This window comes from Rhineura floridana, chromosome 8 (assembly GCF_030035675.1).
Source record: "Rhineura floridana isolate rRhiFlo1 chromosome 8, rRhiFlo1.hap2, whole genome shotgun sequence".
Taxonomy (NCBI): Eukaryota; Metazoa; Chordata; class Lepidosauria; order Squamata; family Rhineuridae; genus Rhineura; species Rhineura floridana.
Window position 1 is genome coordinate 86,008,814 of NC_084487.1, and position 23,777 is coordinate 86,032,590.

At 41.6% G+C, this 23,777-nt stretch overlaps 1 protein-coding gene across 35 annotated transcripts in view; it reads right to left on the reverse strand.

Moving 5' to 3' along the window:
* Nucleotides 1-14,100, reverse strand: part of IMMP2L (inner mitochondrial membrane peptidase subunit 2) — a 797,369-nt gene extending 783,269 nt beyond the window's left edge. For 27 of the 35 annotated variants that reach the window (XM_061639982.1, XM_061639969.1, XM_061639967.1 and 24 more), the window contains exon 1: nucleotides 12,692-12,875. In XM_061639982.1, the coding sequence (XP_061495966.1) occupies nucleotides 12,692-12,787 (96 nt within the window). In that variant the 5' untranslated portion in view covers nucleotides 12,788-12,875. The other 8 variants (XM_061639974.1, XM_061639977.1, XM_061639972.1 and 5 more) reach the window with 8 other exon arrangements.
* Between the last annotated feature and the right edge of the window lie 9,677 nt (nucleotides 14,101-23,777).

Consider the following 23,777-nt stretch of genomic DNA (forward strand, 5'->3'; position numbering starts at 1 on the left):
ATTGCAAACCAATACAGGAACCTATTCACACAGAAAAAAGACCTTCGATTTTAAAATAAATTATGCAACTGAGTGACAGCAGATACTTTCAAGTGAATTATTCATGATATGTTTTGTAAACTCTGATATTCTGCACCAAAAAATAGTTTCAGTGCACATAGACTAATACGCTACTTAATATGCAAAACTCAATAGAAGAAAATGCTTCTAAGGCACTAACTTACTGAGAAGAATTGGTTTAAAAAAATAAAATCCTAAGACTGAACCAATTAAATGTTGTGCCTAACATCACCACTTAAATCCAAATAACAAAACTGCAAATAGATTGTCTCTATAAATAACAGTATGAAAAACTGAAACGTTAGCTTGCTGAAATACTTGGAACCATTTAAAAGTCAAGCAACCTTCTGTGATCTTTCTATTTCAAATCTTCACTCCACAAAGTTACTTAAAGAGAGAAAAAATTATGTAACTCTGTAGACCTTCAGGTCATGTTAGGCATTATGTCAACAGGATTCCAACCTAAATATTATGTCAGTGACCAAAGCCAGGTGTTCACTCCCTAGAACAATCTTTTTTTGGGGGGGGGGATGAATAGGATTGTGAGGAATTTTCAGTAGCAGCCTAAATTCCTGGACTGATGCCCACCCAGCAGTATGTTGCTTTTAAAAATTCATTCTATGCAAAGATCCTACAGCAAAAAAAGCTAGAAACAGAACAAAAAATGTATACCTTTTTACTTGTATGTACAGCTAGGGCTCACATATTTTTATTTGCTTTAGATATAAATAATAAAAAGATGCAGCAATAACAGGGAGCGGGGATGGCAAGTTGCCTGCCTAGTGAAGATCAAAAGCACCAGCAAATAACAGGTCAAAATCTAAGCCCATACTGTGCAGTTTAGAGATTACAGCAGATGGAGCACAGCACTATCTGGACTGAAGTGTTAGTGCACAAAAGGTCCAGGGAATATAATGGGTCTCCAACAGGTACTACAGCATATGGAGCAGAGATGCTATTTAGATTACTCTGCATTTAAATGTTTATTTTATTTCCTACACTCACTTGCACATTAGAAGACATGGTTTGTCAAGCTGCCTGCCAAAGCTCATCAAGTAATACACCAAAAGCCTCAAGTCACAAATTTGCAAGTCTAAGCACTTAAATATTACCCACTGATGCCTGACAAGACGTACAGCAGTAAAATCACAGCAACCTTCATCAAAGGAAAGAAAAATTAACCCTGGTGGGCTTTTCACAAGGGTCTGCAGGAAGAAGACTACAGGCACAGAACTGCAACTTCAAGCAGCAGCTACAGGAACATATTTCAAACAACCTGATTTGTTCATGTTGCCATTTAAACAGTGCATTCAGTTCAAAAGTTAGTAACGTATGTTCATACTATCTTCATCACTGGAAATGTGTTAAGTGTTCAATCACTTTCTAAACTTGTCAGAAGAAACATGCTCTTCTGAGTCATCATGTCAAGGAAATCTTTCCTGGTGAAAATTAAGAGCATCCAGATTTGTCACATCAATTCTGCTTCAGGAAGCCTCCAAGCAGGAAGAATTTCACTAACATGGCATAAAATGTACTTTTCATGAAATTATGTACTGGGGGGGGGGCTGGTCATAGGATTCTACCAAGGCCGTTTTTGTGTATTAACACAACTTATTATTAAATTGTGTTTAATGACTGAACAGATTTTTTTAACCCTCTAAATGGGAAATGTTTCAGTATTAGGGTGTGCATGCAAAGTTCTTTAATAAACAGAGGCAAATATAATGAATGTTAGACCTAAATGACAATTAAATGAAGGCATTATTCCTAAGAATAATCTTTTTTTAAAATCCATATGCTTAAGTAAATATTAAAAGGCATGTCTCCAAATTAAGGTTCAATGGCCACAATCCAGTGCACAGTTCATTAAACTATTGGCATGGTTCGTGCATAACACTAATCCAAACCATAGTTTAGTGTGGCCATGTAAGCTATATATGTTTAGCATCCAATTAAACTCTTGTTTTATTCTTGTCGTCGTGATGATGCTGATTTAAGTGAGCTTAAAATAAGAAATTGCAAATAATCAGAAGATGACTATTTAATAATAATAATAATATTAATAATAATAATAAATGGTTGGCAGACTGTTGCTCGGACATACCATCAGCTTTGTTAAGCATGGAATGGCAATGGGGGGTGGAAAAAATATCAAGTTTTGCTTCACAACTGAAAGAATGTACTTGGCTGTCTAAAGCACCATCCCCCACCCCAATGTAAGATGATTAAGTCCAAGGTCTACAATTACTTACCTCCACCACTGGGTCTTGGCCTATATAGGGTTCTTTGGGAAAAAAGACTTCACACTTATGGGTTCCCCCCTCCCCTTTTGGTCTTGTTATTTCAACTCTATCAGCATTACAAAGTGACGTCCAATGACTCAAGTCACTACAGATTTGTAGTAGATGGACAGTTCTGCCATTCAGTTTAATTTTTGTAGTTGGGTTTTTGTAGCAACATGAGGAAAACTAGTTTTTCCTATGTTTCAAAGTAGATATTTTATTACTGTCTCTTTTTTTCAAGGCACATCTGCTTCAATCTGTGCTGCAGTGCTTTGAAGTGTACAAAATGACCCCACGGTGTTCTCAGCACAACCTCCAAGCATTGTCGCTTGATTCTTTGGTGCATTATTAGAACTTGAATTAAATGTGGACAGTGAAAACCTATTTGAGGAATCCTTTGGTGCTGCACTGATATGGCACATATTAATTCCTACTATAATGTAGTGAACTTCTGTAAAGAACAGCTCTATCAAAAAACAGCAATAAATTAATTCTGCAACTCATCTTTAGTAAGATTATATTATAGTTTACTGTTTCCAAATCTCTTGATAATTTTTCCCTCCAAAACCTTTGCTTAAGACTCTGAAGTCCAAAAGTACTGAGAGTTACTGACCTCCAAATTCTGTGAAATTGAGTTCATGATGTTTTAAGAAGTATTACTCTGCAGTTTAATTACATATTTCTGGGGAGGAAATTTACAGCATGAAGTCCATCTCAGCTATAAGTTTTATAAGAATTCAGGCTCAACTATTCCTTATGAAGTCTGCTGAATTCAGTTTTTCCTACTAACATTCAACTGCACTGAGTACGTTTGTTAGACACGTTAAGTTTTGCTTTTTAAAAAAAACACATAAACACAACATAAATATCACGATCAAAACAAACGTACAGCCCAGGACCAAACATTAATGGTTAGACCCCTAAGATTCGTATGATCAAAGCAGGGAAGATATTGTAGTATTGTCCCAAAACATATCAGGAAGTTGGACTATATCACAAAGTGTAGCCTAATATTTTCAACACCAAAGCCATACAGTATCCTTGCATACAGTAACTGTGTGCCCAGTTGGTACTGCTATAAGTGAAAAATACAAGAAACCTGAAACAAGATACCTCAAAGCCAATATCTGCAACAGCAACTATCATTTACGTAATTACATTTTATAATAGACTGATACAACAAAGGATAGATCAAGCTGTGAAACTAAGTACACATTCTTATAAATAAAAACTACTGAATTGGCTTCTAATTAACCTATTTAAGATCAGGATAACAATCTGTTAATGAATTCCCGAAGATATATTCTACTAGGGACTTCTCTTTCCTCAAGTTTTCCCAATGAACCACAGATAACTCTTGCTCCTCTGGTATTTATTATGACACATCCAGGCAAGTTTCTTTTTCCTAAAGACTGGATAAAAAGAATAAAGTTGCTTCTTCCTAGCATAGGGATTTTGCACAATGGTGGGTGGGAAAGTGTTAAGGTTGCTGTGACATAAATCTTCCTGAAGAATTAAAAAAAAGAGAGAAGAAAGTTGCTGGTTACAATATAGCACAAGCAATGCATTTTAGCATGTGTTTTTAAATTGTTTTTTTTTTAAATTAAATTGTGTTTTTAAATTGTTTTTTGTGTTTTAAAATTTGTATATTTGTTTTTCATGTTTTTAATTGCTGTAAACTGCCCAGAGAGCTTCAGCTATGGGGCAGTACATAAATGTAATAAATAAATAAATGCAGGATATCTCTAACAAAACTTACTTTTTCCACTATAAAACAGATTTTTATTTTTATTTTGCCAGAACAGTTTCAAATCTAAATACCAAGTCACTAGAATTATAATTATTTCAGAGACCTAAGCAGGTGCTGAAGAATCTAAGTAAACCCACATTCTTTAACCAGCACAATGGTAAATACAAAATATACTTAGCTGCTGAAATTGTGGCAATGACAGTCTCTAAGCATGGCATTTAATGTTACATTTGGAAGAGGAACTCAGTATTATACAGCCACAAGAGTGGCTGTATACTATAGCCAGCATGGATTTTTCACATTCCGCAATGTTAGATTGAAGATACCCCCATGCCATTCTGATGCTTCCCATAAGCTCACTTCAAAACAAAACCTTACAAAACTTATAGTCCTGAACTCAGAAACGCTTGCTTAACAAACCTCTCAATTTTCATGGCGATAAACAAAACAGTCAGAAAGAACTGAGAGTTCAAAGTCTAAAGAGAGAGAGAAAAAAACCCAGAAGCCTTTTGGACTTTTTTCTGTCAGAGTTCTCACAATTTGTTGAAATTAATTAAAAATCAGCCATGTTCACAGAGGACCTGTATTCCTGTTACTGACCTTGCCTCATACTCTGACCTTCATCTTCTGCACTTTAAAAGTTAAAAAAATTCCTCGCTGATTTTTAATAAATTTAATAAATTTTGCATTGAACTGAATGATAATGTTGGGCATGCTCAGTAAGAACCAACTGTCAGTGTTCTAAAAGCCAGACTCAAAGCTGCTTGGCTTGCCTAATCAGAGGGCCACACCCACACCAGGCTTTGATTTCACGTGAGACAGTCATGGCTTTCCTCAGGGAATCCTGGAAAGTGTAGTTTGTGAAGGCTGCTGAGAGAGAGTCCCATTCCCCTGAGACAGCTCAAGTGGCCAGAGTGGTTTAACAGTCAGCCACTCTGACTGAAGCTCTGTGAGGGAAACAGGGCATCTCCTAGCAACTCTCAGCACCCTTCACTAACTACACTGCCTTCTCCCAGAGGATCCTGGAAGGGGTTGGTTGATGAAAGTTGCTGAGACGCACTGGGAGACCCCTGTTCTCCTTGGGGGGCTACAATTCTCAAGAGTTTTCTGGAAAGAGGGACTAACTATTAAACCACTCTGACAATTGTAGCTCTGTGAGGAGAATGGGGGTCTCCTAGCAACTCTCAGCACCCTTCACTGGCTACCCATCCCAGGACTGTTAGGGGGAAGCCATGATTGTTTAGAGTGGAATAGTGTTGGAGTGGATGTATGCTGTGAATGCAGACATAGTGTTTGCCACTAGTAGCCAGTAACCGATGTTGGCAGAAGCCAGAAGTTGGAATTAAGTAAGAACTAAAGGACAATCAAGACCCTCCGTGGTGCAGAGTGGTAAGCAGCAGTAACGCAGCCGAAGCTCTGCTCACGGCCGGAGTTTGATTCCAACGGACAGAGGAAGTCGAATCTCCAGTAAAAGGGGTCGAGGTCCACTCAGCCTTCCATTCATCCATGGTCGGTAAAATGAGTACCCGGCATATGCTGGGGAATAAAGAAAGGCCGGGGAAGGAACTGGCAATCCCACCCCATATATATGGTCTGCCTAGTAAACGTCAAAAGACGTCACCCTAGGAGTCGGAAACGACTCGCACTATAAGTGCGGGGACACCTTTACCTTTAAAGGACAATCATAATTGGTTTTGCTCATAGGGTGAATCATGTATAAGTTATGACATTGTCAAAAAAGGTCTTTGATCCCCTTCTTTCCCAACATGAATGGCAAGTAGAAGCAGGCTTTTCCCCGTGTATGCCTCATTTGCTCATTCCCTCTAGCCTTGATGTGTGCATGGGAGTGAGTAAAGTTGAGTGCATGTGAGTGAGTAAAGTTGAGTGCATAAGTGGAAAATTCTGTCAAAGCTATTTGCTGTTCTTTCTGGGAAGACGTGGGTTAAAGAGCCTTTTGCCTATGCCTAGTTTTGGAGAAAATGACTAAGGTACACAATAAAAGTGTGTTGGGGGGATAGGTTTTTCTACAATTAATCATGTTGTTTCTATTTAATTTAATTTTGTATATTGTATTGTTTATATTGTATATTATTGTATTTTTATACCTGTGTTTATTTTTCTTGTAAGCCGCCTTGAGGGCCTTTGGCCAAAAGGCAGGGTATAAATAAAATTTAATAATAATAATAACAGTAATAATACACTTCCCAGGATTCTTTGAGAGAAACCATGACTGTCCAAAGTGAAATAAAGGCCTGGTGTGGATATGGCCAGGGACAGCTTTGGTTTAAATTTGGGTGGGAGGCTACACGTGCCTGCTGCAGAATAAAAAGGTGGGAAACACAGAAAAGCAATGATACTGTTCACAATGTTTCCCTTTTGGAAAGAAAGGGGGTTTCCCCTCTGCCCAGGGCCCACCCACCCAATCTCCTCTCCTCCCCCTCCTCCTACCCTCCCTGCCCCTCCCCCAGGTCAGTGTTGGACTACGACCTGGGAGACCAGGATTTGAATCCCCACACAGCCATGAAGCTCACTGGGTGACCTTGGGCCAGTCACTGCCTCTCAGCCTCAGAGGAAGGCAATGGTAAAACCACCTCTGAATACAGTTTACCATGAAAATTCTATTCATAGGGTCATCATAAGTCCAGATCGACTTGAAGGCAGCCTATTTCCATTTTCAAACATGATTGCACAGAAATAAATCCCATTGAACTCAAAAAGTATGCAACTGATCAAACCCACCATCCCTTCTCCTCCCTGCTATCCCTTCCCTCTTGCCCACTCCAATCCCCTTCTACCCCCTCTCCATGGTCAGTTTTACCTATCTTAAGCATGATTGCACGAGAGTAAATACCACTGAACTCAATAAGCATGCAAATTATCAAACCTGCCCTCCCCTGCCCCTTCCTTTGCCCCTCCCCCTCCAATCCCCTATTTCCCCCTTCCCCTCCCCTCTCCCCTCCCTTTCTCCTTCCCTCTCCTCTCCCCTCCCCCTGTTCCGCCCCCATGGTCAGTTTTACCTATCCTAACCATGATTAGGAGTAAATCCCATTGAACTCAATAAGCATGCAAATGATCAAACCTGGCTTTCCCCTCCTTCCCCTCTCCTTTCCCTTCCTGCTCCCCTCCCCTCTTCCTTCTTCCCTGCCCACTCCAGCCATCCCTCCCTCCCCCCCCGGTCAGATTTACATATCCTAAGCATGACTGCACAGGAATAAATCCCACTGAACTCAATAAACATGCCAATGATCAAACCTGTCCTTCTCCTCCCCTCCCCCACCTGCTCCCCTCCCCCCTCCCCTCCCTCCTCCTCCCCCCCTCTCCATCCCCTGTGGCCAGTTTCATCTACCCTTAGCATGATTGCAGGGAGTAAATCCCACTGAACTCAATAAGCATGCAAATGATCGATCCATTCTCAGCATGCTTGCACAGGATCCCATTTCTTACCTCCCAGATTAAAAAGCAGAGAAATTCACTCACACACAAAATCCTTGCGGTTTAAGAACGTACCTGCCAACAGATATTTCTATCAAACTTTAAAAAGCAGGGAAATTGGGCAGCTATAGTGAATGCACCAGAGGAGCAGGAGACCTGACCTCCTTTCTGAGATATTGGACTGCCCTACAAATTTGTCAAAATGCAAACACAATTTGGGTTGGTCTTTCACAGCCCAATCCACTTGCTGTGTAGCTTCCAAGAATTTCGTAACATGTGCCTCTGAGCATATGGTGAGTGGTGGCAATACCTGCCATCTCCAAAGATGGAGAATGACATTTTTGTATGTTTGTTGGTATTCTTCTTACTTTGCTTCATTCCTGTGTTACTATTGTTTCTACAGAGAATCTAATCTAGAAAATTATTCTTGTCAGTTATACTTAATAACCTTTCAATACCATCTTATCAGGAGGTTCGTTCTGCACAATACAGTCTGGAATGTAACCCGCCATTTGAGTGGGGCCCTACTGTACTCCAATGTATACCTTCTTCTGAGTGTAACCCTTCCTTGAGAGGAAATAGTCCCTTCCTGATCTTCTCAACAAGGAACAGTATTAGTCATTTGAGGGACAAACACAAATAAATCAAATTGTTCAGGTGACCAAGAAGGGCCTAGTCTCTCCTACTTCAAACTCTGTGTGTGTGTGTCCTTTCAGCTATGCAAGTATGAATAAAACAGACCATTATCTTCAGCAGTTTCTGAGGTTCATCTCCTTGTTTTTGGTTTTAGAGGTGTTTGCCCCCTCCCCCTTTTCCTATAACTTTGGAAACCCCAACCAAAGGTATTAGAAAGCATCGTATTTGAGCATTTTGTTGAGCATTTTCAAGGAAAAGAAAAAAGAATGTAATAAAGGTAAGTCAAGCATGCACTGTGTAGTTCCAAATGTACAGGGAAAGGACAGACTACAGTTCTTCCATGGGGTGGGGACTGCACTCTGCACCTGTTCCCATGCTCTTTTTCATTTTCATGACCGGTGGCGAGTTTTAAAATACAGAATCCTTGGCATAAATTATGTCCAAGGTAGTCACCATTTTCTCATACTCTTGTAATTTGGGCTTCCCCCCCCCAACCATTCTATAAGAAAGGTTTGTATTGTTCCCTTATTACAGACAGTGGGAAGGGGAAGTCCTGAGGCTGAATGGTTTTGGTTTGCTGAAGATCATCCAGTCAAGTTAAAGACAAGACTGAAATTTGAACCAGAGACCCACTGGTATGCTGCTCACAATCTACACTACTCTACATCAGCTCTCTAAATATTAAACTACATATTATAATTTACATATAATTTTGAAGAGGTAGCTCAGCTTGAATGCAGCATGAAGGGAGCTGGCATTATTTTGGAGTGCATCTTGTTGAGTAATTCCAAGACAAGAGAATGAAGACAATGACCAAACAGTAAACAAGGGGAACTTTGCCCATGTTAATACAGAACACAACTGGCTGGTTTCATAGTTTTCAGAGATTGCTGTTGCTCCACCCCTAGGTACTGACTTGTTTTATTGCTGTGGACTGGAGTGAAAAGTCCTATTGCTCCATGTGCATTGTTACAGTGTTCTGTCACTTCTTCCTGGTTCTTTGTTTAGAACAGGTTATTAATGTTCTTTGCTTAGGAAAGTAGACGGCAGATTCTCACTGACTTAATACTTACTATGACTGTCAAGAATAGCTAACTTTGGTCAAGCTAAAATGGTTCAACCAGAGGGGATTCTGGGAGCTTTGGGGATTCCTGGGACATTCCATTGGGGAAGTCCAAGGCTTAGTGCCAGACAGGCAATTTACAAATGTCAGGAAGATGCAACCGAGCTTTATCTGTTATCTCTTATCTGCTTCCTGAGATCTAAGTCAGAAATAGTGGCCATTGCAGATCAGGACCCCTGGGGGGACGACTGTCTAACCCCCCTTATCTTCAAAGGAGGTGCTCTCAGAAGGGGCACCAAGGATGGCTAATTGTCCCCCTCCCTGTTGCCAGCAAAACTCCATAAAAATGGTGATCCTTCAGTTAGTTGTTCCCAATCTTGTTCCTGCTCCCGTGTCCTAATTCCAACTGCATGATTATGCCTTTTGGGAACCAAGAGTTACGGAAGTAAGTGACTTAGGGAAGTTAGGCAGAGGTTTGTTATTTGTTGTTGTTGAATCACTCACTATTGTTATGCCTAAGTATATCTTGTAGCCCACCTTAGGGCAATTAGCTTTTAAAGAAACAAATGGTACTCTATGTACCTTTCTTTTCTCTTAAATTACCCTTTTCTTAATGGTGTGTATTGCTTGGGATTAACGACTCTAAAATCCAGTCCTTGATCCCTGGACACTACTGACTACTGTTGATAAAGTGGATTAATGCCCTAGAGCAGAGGGTGTAACAATAGATCTGCTCTAGGATCTCAGTTAGCACTCAGAGGTCCCCTTCCTCAGAGTAAGAAGGTAAGAAAAGGGGAGGTGGTAGTTTCTACCATAAGCCTGATCCTGAAAGAGGGAGATTTTACCTGGGAAGCAGCGACTCAAAGGAATTGGGACTGTTCTCAGAAGCAAATAACCCCCCCTTGGGGTACTGACAAGGGGGGTAATCTTTGACAATGACCTTGTTTCAAAGAGATTAATAAAATGTTTTATTTTTTCTTTCTTTGGAATTGCTCATCTTGGGGGGGAACTGGGTTTTTAAAAACAAATTCTGTTGCTCTTAAGCCTGTGGAGTTCTCTGTTGTTTTGTTTTTGAAGTTATTATATATAAGTGTTTACCTTAAAATCAAGCCAGTATGTAAATACATCCCATCCATCCTTCTCATCACACTAGAAACACACATTGTAACACAAACTGATTGTTATGGGATTAAATTTAGTATTTATGATAGCCTGAAGCAAGATTTCTCTTTCCAGGTCCTAACAAATATACTTCAGTAATTAAAGAGCAAGTTTTCTTAGCCTCCAAATTAAATGACTAGGTGTTTTATTTATATATCTACTCCAAAATTTAAGTGACTATTTCAAAATACCTCAAATAAACTGCCAGTCTTTCAAAATACATAAGCATTTGGAATACAAATCTCACAAAAGAATTTGGGACTTGCAAATAAAATATGAAACATTGTATGACTTGGGTGTTTTCCACTATGTAGTATATATAGACAGAATATCTGGTTGAGGTCCACCAATTAAGCAATTCTCTCCTGCTAAACCTGACTAGATTAGTGCCTTCCTCTGTGACAGGTGTGAGTTTCTTAAATTGATTTGTAGACAATGCTACTCAGAAACAATTCACACTGTGTTCAGTTGGACTTATTCCCAGAAGTGCAGTTTGACAATCATGATTGTGTAGGCATTTTACCTTCAGCAATCAAATATGATCACTGCTACAGATATGAATCTGAGACTGGAAATTCTTCATTGCTTGTTTAGTACCTAGTTTATTAGGTGCGTAACAAGATGACATTTCATGAAGAAAAATATATGAACCTACCGGGTTCATTAAATAGTTTCTAATGCATGTCATTTGCACTGCCTTATGATTAGGAACAAATCAGGGAGCTACCCTCAGATAGCTACCATGGCTGCAGTGCCTCAGGGAAAACCACATACATCAACTGCTGCTACTGAGGTGCAGCAGCCCCTGGAAGGTTTCAGCTCCATTAGGATCCCCACACATTCTATGCCAGACAGCAACAACAGCTTCTCCCACTCAGAAAGCTGGTGGCACAGGAAACCTGTTGCTTGCACAGCTACAAAAGTGGCAAAGTTGCAATTGCAAGGATGAACTGCTACTGCCTCCAATTCTGCCCTCACAGTCTGAGTGAGACAACAGTAGCACAACTGAGCCAAGAGAAAGCAGTAGCTGTTCTTGTACCTGTCTGGTCACCTTTCTCTCTGTGTCTCTCTCCCAGCAACATGACAGGGACAACTAGAGACAACAGGGCTGCCCAGAGAGAACTTATCAACCAGAGAAGGTAGTGGTTGCTCCATGAAGCAGCCATTGCTTTCCTGACTTTTCTCCCTCAGTTGCTCTGGACAGAAGAGGAGAGAAAATTTGGGCCTAATGGACTCAGAGCACAAGCTACTACCTTCACTGATCTGTCTGGGCAATGCAGGCCTTCACCATTGTGGCATCTAGAGGAAGAGCGCCTATACACAAGTGTGCAGAAACCTTCTCCTCTCACTTGTGTAGGGGTGGGAGAGAGATGACAAGAAAGAGATTGGACCCAGCAAACACACTCTTCCCAAATGAACCAGAAAGGATTACATGCAGAAACGAGAGGTGGAAAATGCTCTTTAAAGAACAGCCACAGGTTCTGCTTCCTTGCTCACTCTGAGAAGCCTCACTTGGAAAAACTAGGAGAGTCGTCCAGAACTAAAGAGTGCAGGCACACAACTAGAAACACCTGCTCTTTGCAATCCAATCTATGCCCAACCTTCCTTGTGAGCCTCACAATCCGTTTCTGGGCAGTGCAGCCGGGAGGACAGGGTGGGCCACCCAAATAACAAGAGCAGACGCCACCACCTGCTCGCCCTCTCTTTTTGGTTGAGGGCAATCCCCATCACTCGGTAACCTAAGTGAGATCACATGGCCGTTCCTTGCTCGAGTTATTTCTGCTTGCACACCACCGCACCTCCCTGCCTCTGGTGGTGAGGACTAGCACCACTTCTCCTCATTGTGCAGCCCAGACAGAAAGAGAACGCTTCACATTTTCTTTCTCTTAATACTCCACGGTATTCTATACCCGTGTGATCCATCACCTCCTCCCACTCTCTCTTGATGGGGATGGCTGGGCTAGCAAGGAGACTCTCCCTGAAAAAGGTAGTTGCAAAGGGTTCCACATAGCCTTTAACCGACCCTGGGGTGGAGCTCCAGCAGTATATGCTAAAGCTGCACTACCAGCATAATACGCATGACTCAGACGGCTGCATTTCGCCACAAGACCAAACTGGACGAACCCCTCACAGAGTACCCCCAGTTTGTTCTCTGCCCGTTCCCGGAACACACAGGAAGAAGTCCCCTTCCAAGACCCTGCGGCTGAGCCCTGCCGGCCCCCGTAGAGCTCCAGCAACTCCAATGCCTTCCATTTCCCTCCAATGGGCACCAAGCAAACCGCTCGCGACTGCGGCGCTTCAACTCACCGCTTTTCGGCGCTGACGCCACACCAAAGAGGGCGGAGAAGAAAAGTAGGCGCAGGCGCGCGCCCGCGCACGCGCGCGCTCTCCCCCTCGTCTCATTTGACAGGGAAAAGAGAGCGCGAACTCCCTCCCATTCTCAGGATGAGAATTGTTGGTGGCTGAGCAGAGTGCGCATGTCCTCCCACCCGCCTACCTACACCAGTCTTCCGTGAGCTCGATAGTCACCAATAGAGGCCTAGACTATGACAGCCAATCGAGTTGCTTCTGAGACCCTGAGCGTTAAACGGTGCTCGTGCTTCTCTTCTATCTTCCGGCAGGAGGCATGGAATAGGGTCTGTTACGCGTCAAGCAGCCCCGTACATGGCTTTAGCCGCTTCAAATTAGGCAGAAAGTTTCAGAGAAGCATTTATCTACTGGAAAATGTGTACCTGCTGTTATAGCACGAAGGCTATTGGATGAGATAGCAAAGGGCAATTCCCGCAGCCCCAGCTGGCTTTTCAGATCTCAGCTGGTTCTGAATTGTTATGTAAAGTTTAAATAATATTTAAAGCACACATAATGTTACAATATTCACTTCCACAGCAATTCTAGGCACGCGTACCTGGAAGACCCACAGACCTCAACAGGACTAACCTCTCAGACAAGTACAAAACGGCCCTGTTACTTGGGATTAAGTCCCATTTGTGTCACTATGGCTAGAATACACGTGGATAGAAAGGGAATGCATTGTAAGTAACTTTGATAGGGTGAAAGGTAGATTACTATCATTCAGAGGTTTCTTCTTGGATATAGTCAATAATCTATTGTTTTTTAGTAATATAATCTTGAATATCTCCAAGAGTACAGTGCCAGCTGATCTTAATCTCCCATCCTATTCACATTTTTACCCTCAAACTGAAATTACACATATATCCTACTTACTTTTATACTTTTTTTTTTTTTTTAGTCAGCTTGGTTACTTTAAGAAGTAATGAATAGGGAAGCAGTACTTGCGCAAAGAAGCTACTGCATGTGTAGATGATTAGGGAATTTGCATCCAAACTAGATACGGAAAGGCCACATCTGCATGCAGAATTGGCTCATCTTTTGCTGAATACCTGTAGACCAGTGGTTCTGTTTAGGTGAACAACTGATTGAGGTTGCAATCTTAAACCCACTTACCTAGAGGTAACGCCCATTTAGTTTTATAGCACTTTTGAATAGACATGTACAGGATTTTTGCTGTGAATCATCTTCCTCCTTGTGCTTACACACACGTGCATACCACATTTTAGACTACAGTAATATGCACATTTACGTTGGACTTGAGATGGTCATGGAAGGACAATTTCCAGTATCCTCAAAAGAGATTCTTCCTTGGAAAAAGAACAGGCTATGCTCAAATAGTGTTAAATTAGGAGTTCCAGTACTTCCTGCAGTGTCCTTCCCAGGTGTTTTAAGGAGCCAGACAACAGGGTGGTTGAAGGCAATTTTATTAGACTGGAACTTGTTATTAAAAGTAGCAGTAAAGACAGGAATTCATGATCTTTCAAGGGCTGCAATCCAATACACTTACCTGGGAGTAAGTCCCATTGAATCCAATGGAGCTAATTTCTGAGTAGGCATGTATTGGATTACAGCCTAGGTCAGGTCTCATTTCATACCAAAAAATGGGATTCACTCCCCCCAAAAATTTGTAAACATTTTAAAAATTACTCTGCTAAGACCAATGCAGATGGAGTCCATCATCATTATACCCATATTGCAGGAGGCAGGGCTGTAGCTGAAAGAATGTGGATTACATCAATCCTGCAAAGTAATACAGTGTTATGCCCATGTTGGGGAGGGAGAAGTTAAGATTAGAATATGACAACCTGGAAGTGTAGTTCAGTGCTGATATCCTGCATGTTGGGGGGAGGGAGGAGATCTGTGAAGCCGATTGTAGTTGCCATGCAATTAATTAAGGGCTGGTAGAGGTGAAGGGAGTCAGGGAAAGAACTGAAGGTTTCAACGGTGAGTAGAAAGACATTGTCTGGATGCCAGATCTTCACTTATATGGATAGCAGGTTCACCCTCTGAGAAACAACAAAGGTGGTAGATCTGGAATACAAATTTCTCCGAGGCCAGGTCTACCCAGGCCTCATCCCTGCTCATTCACCAGATTTACCAGAAATAGTAGACCTGGTCAGTGATGCTAATTGTGTATATTTGTTTCACTATTACTTTGCTCCCACCCTGGAAAAAATACTGTAGATGCCATGAATTGAGCCACATCTATCTTAATAGAAACGGTCCAGTGGAAAGCCCCATGCAGTCAGTTCTGTACTTAGCTTTCCTTTCCCAGGCAAACAAAAAAAGGGAGCCAGAGCCAAGGCGTTCAGCTGTGAGCAGACATATGTAAAACGTTGGCAGAACTTGTTCTCCTGGCACTACCCCACAACAATATAGTTACGGAACAATATAATTATGGCCACATTACAGAAATTTGCCTAGAAGCCATAGTCATAGTGCACTCATGGCTGGGGGAGTTCCTGACTCGTATGCAGCAAGGAAACTATACTGCTACCATGCACTATGATACTGTTCACAATTTACGATGTTTTGAATGCATATAAATGTGGGTTTTTTTCTGGGTATAGTCAAAACAACAGTGCTTTTGTCATGAGAAGCTATTTTACAACAGCACATGCAGGGTTAAATGGCACAGGCTTAGGAGGAATGTTAGTATTTATCCTGTATGCTATTAAGAGAGTTCTGAATCATTTCCCCTTATACACGTATTGTAAGGGTGTATAATTAACTGGTTACAAGTTGTTAGGCAGTTGATGAAGTGTGAACCGACCAGTGATTTATTTTCCTTTATTTACATTTTTGTCCCTACAACTCAGAGGATGACAGCAGGATGTTTTTCATCCTCTACATACTTCACCAGATTAAGAAATGGTTTGTGAGGCCATTTTTAATTCTTCCAATCCCATTAAAACCAAGTATCTAGGGGATCATAATAAAAGATAATAGGTGCTAAAACAAGACACCACTTTTGACAAATATGCCTAAATTGAATAGCCTGTAATGATACTGTCAGCTGAGCATGCTCTTCTGTGAGACACCTCTGTGACTGACAGTACTGTTAAGGCCATATTATGTGTTATGCCAAATGTCACCTTCCCTCACAGCTCTCTCAAATATATAGAGCTGGCCCCATCTAACTGTATGCATGGCTGTGGGGGGTGGGCAGGAAGAGAGAGAGTGTCCTGAACATTGGTGCCTCTTTTTTGCGTGTTCTCAGGGTTCTCAATCATGTGTGGAGTCTACCTGCATAAAACCAACTCCCCTCTTCAGAACTTCCCTCAACAAGTAGATGGGGGGTGAGGGCAGTGGGCATGGCCTATTCTCCTACTCCATATGATGTCAATTGCTTTGGTTTGCACTCCCAAGTAGGGTTAATGTCTCTTTTACTTCCCATTTTAAGTCAGTTAAAACATAAACAAATCAGTAGCCATTCAATCATGAGCCCTGCAGTTCTCACAAAGGATAGAATTTGCTTGTTGGTGCTGGTTTATTTATTTATTTATTTATTATATTTCTATTCAGTTCTCATTTCATCAGACTGACAGGTAACTATGGTTTATGTTTGTTTGTTTTCTGTTATATTTTGTTTTATCATTTGGTTTTTCTCCTGAAAAATAAAAATATTGTTATTGTTCTTTATACTGATTAGGGTTGCCAGGTTCAGGGCCTGAGAATGATTCTGTATCTTTAGGAGAAGAGAAAGTCAGCCAAGTGCAGGTGTTCTTGCAACACTGTAATGAGAAAAACCACAAGGTGGAATTCTCCCTTCCCCCTGCACAACTTTTAAAGATACAGAAGACCTCTTGGTTGCCAGGCCCAGCCTCCAAGAGGTCTTCTGTATCTTTAAAAGTTGTGCAGGGGGAAGGGAGAATTCCACTTTGTGGTTTTTCCCATTACAGTGTTGCAAGAACATCTGCACTTGACTAACTTTCTCTTCTCCTAAAGATACAGAATCATTCTCAGGCCCTGAACCTGGCAACCCTAATACTGATGTTTCCCTGTTTTTTTCTGATGGTCTCTGATTTTCTGTTCAAACACAAATGAGGCAGGTAATTGTCCATTAAGTCTGTCTCTTGCCTCAGGCTTACTGTCTGTCTGATAATCAACTAAATATCCCTGCCCCTATCCCAATTAAACTAGGCTTGTGCAGTTGAATTTAGTTGCCTCCCACCTGAAGTCTGCCAGTCTGAGATCCACTGGGATCCTATATTATCATTATTCATTACTACTACTACTACTACATTTATATCTCACCTTGCTAAGTCCCATGACACATGAGCTGGAGCCAACCAGGAGAGAGGTTGAGGACCCAGCCCCTGCAACTCAGGATATCAGGGATGGAGTCAGAGCCTCCAGTTTTCGCCCCAGCCTCAACCCCAGAACAGGATGGACTGGGTACCAGGGAAGCTGGTGCCTCACCAGGAGCGGCACCAAAGGATAAGCTTGGGGGATAGGTCCCTGTTCTGTCATCAAGGGTTTGACACCACCTCCGTCAACTCCAAAAGTAGCAGTTTCCTTACTGAAGTGCCCATCTACAAGTGCAGTTTTCAAATGCAGGGCAAGAGTCACTCAAGTGGCCTTGTCATGACATCTTTGTTGCTACCATCTATTCTTGAACTCCAGATCCTGCTCTTAGACGCTTGATTTGCAATCCCAATAATCTGAACCTTACCCCCAAACCTGTATTGGGCTTTCCTGAATAAACCACACTCAGTTGCTTGAAAGAGTAACCTTGTCGTGGAATTTGGGGACAGGAGCCAGGATTCATGGTTCTGTAAAACCAGATAATTTCCAGTCTTCCTTAGTCAAAGCCCCTTTTTTATGTAGCACAAGCAGAGTGGTACACTTTTGACAGGGGTCTTGAAAAATGTTATTGAGTTTCAATATATTTAGAAGCAGAAAAAGTATCCCTTTATTCACGTCATTCAAGTATATTTATATAGTGTAATTCAGCCCCTGGAAAATTAGATATTATTAGGCACAAAAAGTTAAGCTCTTTTTTCTTTCTGGAAATGAAATAAAATAAAGAACAGCTTTATGCTTGCTGCATAATGTCAAACCAGCAGGGGTACGCTTTCAAAGATTATTGGAGGTAAAATGGAGTTACGGGAACAGGGCTAGAATTACTAGTGGGGAAATAGAACAGGGAAGATACAAAGGTTTTATAAGTGTAAATATAAAAGGTTTCATTGTTTGGAAAGAGGCAAATAGGGAAAAATTAATAAGAGGTATGTTGGGATGTATAAGCACAGTAATAAGCGAGTGGGTGAGATTCTGAAAAGACAAATGGCACCAAAAGCATTGCTTAAACCAACCAGAAGCCATTAAACTCTATAATTATAGAGCGGCACTGTGATTAGATTCCTGCAAAATTTCCAGTATGGACATTTGTCCTAAAAGCAGTATACCAGTGGGGAGGATGATCATAACAGTTTCTCCTCTTTCCACCTCCACCACTGTTTCTCTAAGCAGCAGGTGCATATGCAGGACCATTAAATTGTCTGCATTCATAAACAAATCAATTCCCTTTCACTCTTCAGCACAATAACACAGTGCTGGTTAATCAAAACATTCTCAGAGCAAACATCATTGAGGGGAGAAATATAATCATTTCAAAGTCAACAATGAGGAGCATAGCACAGTTACTGGCATTACTAAAGTGGGCTAAGTAAGGAATTGCTTTGCTTCACTTATTCTGTATTATGGGGGGTTGTTTCATTTGGAATTTCAGAGAGTTCGCTTAATCAAGGACTTGTGTATGATTCAAATATGTTCGCCACCAGGTAAATCATAGTGTCATATGGTGAAAGGGCTTTTAAAATTTAACATTTATTTCATCTGGACCTACTCAAATTTCTAGGTCTTAATAAAAAAAATAAAGTCCATTGGTTCTGTATACACCCTGGCTGCTAACTGAATCAGTGGTCTCCTCCTCCCTCAGTCATACCCCTTTTACTTCCATATGACAATGATGTATATGTTAGATTATTCAGATGAATAAATATGACAATGAAGCCATTATGATTGCATGGATATGTGGTGATCACTTTTGAATTCTTTGGATCTATAGGCACGGTTGTAATACCCTTCAAGCTTTCATGGAGGAAGTGGTTGGGGGAGAAGAATGTGCTCCAAGAAGAACAGAATCCAAATGATTCATCTAATTTCCAGACTGTCTCTTTTGTTGTGCCAGTGTGAGACATTGCTTAGATTGCTGCAGTGCACATCTAAAGTAGATCTGTGGCATCCAGTTGTTAAATTTACCTTTGGCACTCTAATGTCAGATAAGCAAGTTGGGTTAAAATGTGACAGATGGGGGTCTTCTCTGATGCAGTAGGGGTGACAATAGTATGGCTGCTAATGACTTAGGTTGTGGGGCATATAGCTATGTTAGCTAGCACTACTGATGGATGGATCTCAATTGGCTCCTTGCATGTGGAACTCTCCTTACTAAGGTGCTTTGGGCCTCATCTCATTAGCTTCGGGCAGTTGGTCAAGCTGGACTCTGTCTGTCTGTTTGTTTGTTTATTTATTTATTTGGAGGAGAAAGACCTGACTGTTGCTATTAGTAATTGTTATTCAGTGACTCAGGGTGTGTGTTTTATGGATTTTATTATCTACCTGTTTTCACTGTAAACTGCCCTGTGGCCTGGCCTGTGCAAAGGGCAGTGTGTAAATCATCTAAATAAATAACAGTGCCAACAACAAAGAATGTCGAAGCAAGTTTTGAAAACAATTCACCTTTTTCATAAGTTTTTTTAAGAGGCACCTTGGCAGTGTGGGGTTGGTGAATTAGAGCAGGAATTGTTTGTTTAATGATGTATGGAAATGGAAACAGATTGCCTTCAAGTTGATTCCAACTTATGGCAACCCTACGAATAGGGTTTTCATGGTAAGTGGTATTCAGAGGGGTTTTACCATTGCCTCCCTCTGAGGCTTAGAGGCAGTGACTTGCCCAAGGTCATCCCAGTAAGCTTCATGCCTGTGTGGGGATTCGAACCCTGGTTTCCCAGGTTGTAGTCCAACACTCTAACCACTACACCACACTGGCTCTCTAATTATGTATAGTTTGGTGCATTTGTAGGGCAGAACCTCTTCCCCTCAAAGATGCTCTGAAGGACTTGTGTAGAATTGATGTAGAGACAATTGAGCTCAAAAACTGTAGATGAGGCATATTTCCTATTGCAAGGTAGTTTGGGGAGGGTGCAATTTGAAGCAAAAAAGTGGTGGATTGGGTGCTAAATCCTCCCACTTATTCACTTCTTTTCTGCTATAACACAAGACCACCCAGTCTGTTGTATCCTCACCTAGCCAAAGTTCCAAAGTAACCTTGGGATGTCTTGTGGTATGCCTCTGGTAGAAATCTGAATATGGTAGTGAATGAAGATTTCTCTCTTAATCAACATGTTGTAGTTCCAATAAGAAATTTGAGCTCTCATGTCGTTCAGTCTTAGAGTAGGGACACATTGCTGGCTTAAAATGCAGTTACCTCTATTTGAATCTGACTAAACATGATGTCACCCACAATTACCCAAATTCCACTGTTTTTTTCTGAAATACTTCATTTTGATGTGGCATAAACAAAACCAAGTTCACTCTGACTTAATACACTAGTTGCCAGATCAAAGTGTTTCCATTAGCCACACCTGGAGGGGGAACAGGTTTATCTGTCAATCCATTGCAAAATCTCTTGAGAAGTGAATTTTTTTTAAAAAAAAACGCACTCAAGCAGCTCCCACCAGGTTTTACAGGAAAAGGGGGCAGGGTTTGAGTAGGATAGTGTGTGGTTTTCATAAGAGAGAGCCAGAAGAACACTGACTGCGTTTCTAGCCTTTGAGTGGTGAATTCCAGGTGTGTATGGCGGAAATGTTTCCTGAGGGTGGTCCTACATGCCTGGCACGCATGTGTGGTGGAGCATACCATTCGCCAGCCACCCACTGCCTGCCCACTGCAATCCTACTGTGTCTACTCAGAAGGAAGCCACATTGAATTCAGTGGGGCTTACTCCCTGGTAAGTGGGTTAGGATTGCAAGTCTCCTTCATTTTAAAACAAAAGGCAGGAGGATGGGGAGATCTGTGCTCATCTCTGCCCATTAGTTTCTGTAAGCAAGAAGGGAGAGGATCTCACTCACTTTGATTATTTAAAGTGCCAGCACCAGGAGAAACAAGAAGATGATGCTTTCCAGGAGGGTGGAGGGATGGAAGCTCCATCAATAGGAATTGGAGTGAGCAGAAGAGTGGGGCAACAGTACATCAACAGAGGCATCTGGAGACATTGGAATTTGCAAAATCGGATTGAAATGTAGTGAGAAAAAATAGCCATGCTGTGTTTTAGGACTATAATGTGTCCCCACCCTTACTTAAAGATATAGAAGACCTCTTGGAGGCTGGGCCTGACAACCAAGAGGTCTTCTGTATCTTTAAAAGTTGTGGAGGGGGGAGAGAATTCCACCTTGTGGTTTTTCCCATTACAAGTTGCAAGAACACCTGCACTTGGCTGACCTCTTCTCCTAAAGATAAGGGATCAGTCTCAGGTCATGGACCTGGCAACCCTATGCTAGCTCCTGATGTAGGCAACACATGCAGTGGGTCAACATACAGGAGGATTCCTCTATCAATACAGTAAGGCTCAGCTGCTTCATAAGGCAATACAGGACCAAGACAAGCATAATTTGTGATGTAATCATTGATCATGGGCCATATCTGTTAAGACATAAGGCTTACTTTACAATTTCCCAGCTTTGTGGTGGTTGAGCCAACATGAGGTAGCCTTAACTAAACTGGCAGGACTTTTTTAAAAAAAATTAAATTTCCATGGGTTTTTTTAAAAAAAGGAATTGTATTAAAATAATAGGTTCTGTTAAACATCAAAGTTTGTTTGGTAACCATTAATTTTTGACTATAATTTATAGTTCTCAATTAGTTATGTACTTCCATTCACACTCCAAAATATACATTGCACTGCAACCTGTTGTGAAAGTTGTAAACAGCAGCTTAATGTGCAGTTTTCAGAGATACAGCATGAATTTACACAAAGTTTGGGTTAGAGCTGTCTTCCTCAACCTGGTGCCCTCCAGATGCTTTGGACTACAGCTCCCATTGGCCCTAACTATTATGGTCAATAGTCAGGGATTATGGAAATTATAATCCAAAATCGCTGGAGCTCACCAGGTTAGGGGCTGTTCTAGAGCCTAATAATAATGTTTGTAACAGGATGGCGTCTCATTTTTGAAAGTAAGAGAGAGGACTTTAAATGCTTTTTTGTTCAGTAGACAAATGTGGTTCAGATGCCACAGTCAATAATTGTATTTCCCAAATTGTATTTACCAGAATCCAGGTGTCATAATTAAAAAACTACTCAATGACCACAGGATGTTGTCTAGTCTTGGCAGTAAGACTTACTTCTGAGTAACCTGCATGGGATTATAGCTTTGAGCGGCTGCAGTTCCAACCTCCCATTCCTTTTCCAAAGGTATATGGCTTACTTCAGAGTAAGGTTCCCATCAAGACTTTAGTTCCTTGATCTGGGTTTGTGTGTTCCTTCTATCAGGCACAAAGTCAACAGGTACCATTTGCCACCTCAGCTGGTATAGCACAGTGGGGAGGAGAGCCTGGCTGGGAATCCAGAGTCTGTGAGTTCAAATCCCTGCTCATGTCTCCTGGGTGTCAAGGGCCAGCTAAAGATCACCCGCACAGGGAGTGGCTCAGGGGTTACATGCCCTGCCACCTGTGCAGCCGTGGGCAAGCTGGATAGTCCCAAGGAGCCCAGTTGCCCCCCAGCTGGCAGTTGCGGACAAGGAAGGGGCTGGCTTGTGCAGCTGTGGCAAGCTGAGCAGGCCCTAGCCAGCTGGGGAGGACTAGCCTCAGAGGGAGGCAATGGTAAACCCCCCCTGAATACTGCTTACCATGAAATCCCTATTCATAGGGTAGCCATAAGTCGGGATCAACTTGAAGGCAGTCCATTTGCTTTGTACACAACTTCTGATTTTCTGTCTCATAATTTTTTTTTAATTAAGCCAGTGTAATATTAATTTTGTTGCATTTTGTTAGTGTGGCATGAACCAGTGCATACATTGGCAGAAGCTCAGGAGACAAAGTTCCATTGCCTCCACCCCTTTTGCCAGAAGCTATCTATCTATCTATGGCAATCACTCATGACCGAGTAAGATTGTCTTCCAAAATAAGGTCTTTTACAGTGGGTCCATAAGTGACTATGGAGGCCAATCCTAGATCCACACAGTCTCCCACAGTGCAGACATAGGTTTCCAGATGAAAGACAGTCACGGTGAAGATTTGCTTGATGTGCCTTTTGCTTAGCTCATTTGTCCCTTTCACCCTGTATTCATGCTTCTTCGAAGTCTATAGCACCTTTGATAATAGCCACCCCCCAATTGAGACGCTCATGGGTCAAAGCTTCCCAGTTCTTGATGCTCATCTTACATTTTTTTAATGTTGTCTTGAATGTCTTTGAACCTGTTTTGCTGTCTACCATACTCCGTTTTCCATCCTTAAGTTGGGAGTAAAGTAGCTGCTTTGGAAGATGATAATCAGGCATTCGAACATGCCAGGTCCAGTGAAGTTGTTGAAGAATCATTGTTTCAACACTGGTGGTCTTTGCTTCTTCCAAAATTCTAACAGTCTATCTTCCCAAGTAATTTGCAGAATTTTCCAGAGGCAGCGCTGGTGGAATCTTTCAAGCAGTTGGGAGTGGCATTTATAAATGGTTCGTGTTTCACAGGCATACATTAAGGTCTGTTGTACAATGGCTTTGTAAATAAGCATTTTGGTCTCCCTGCGAATATCTTCATCCTCAAACACTATGTTTCGTTCGGAATAATGCAGCACTCGCAGAGCTCAGACGATGTTGAATTTCAACACCAATGTCAGCTTTTACAGAGAGATGGCTGCCAAGATAAGAAAAGTGATCAACATTCTCCAGTGCTGCACCATTAAGCTGGACAAAGTTCCATTTCTCCCACCCCTTTTGTCAGAAGCACTGTAGGGTTGAATGGGCCCCAGGATAAAAAAACCAGTACCC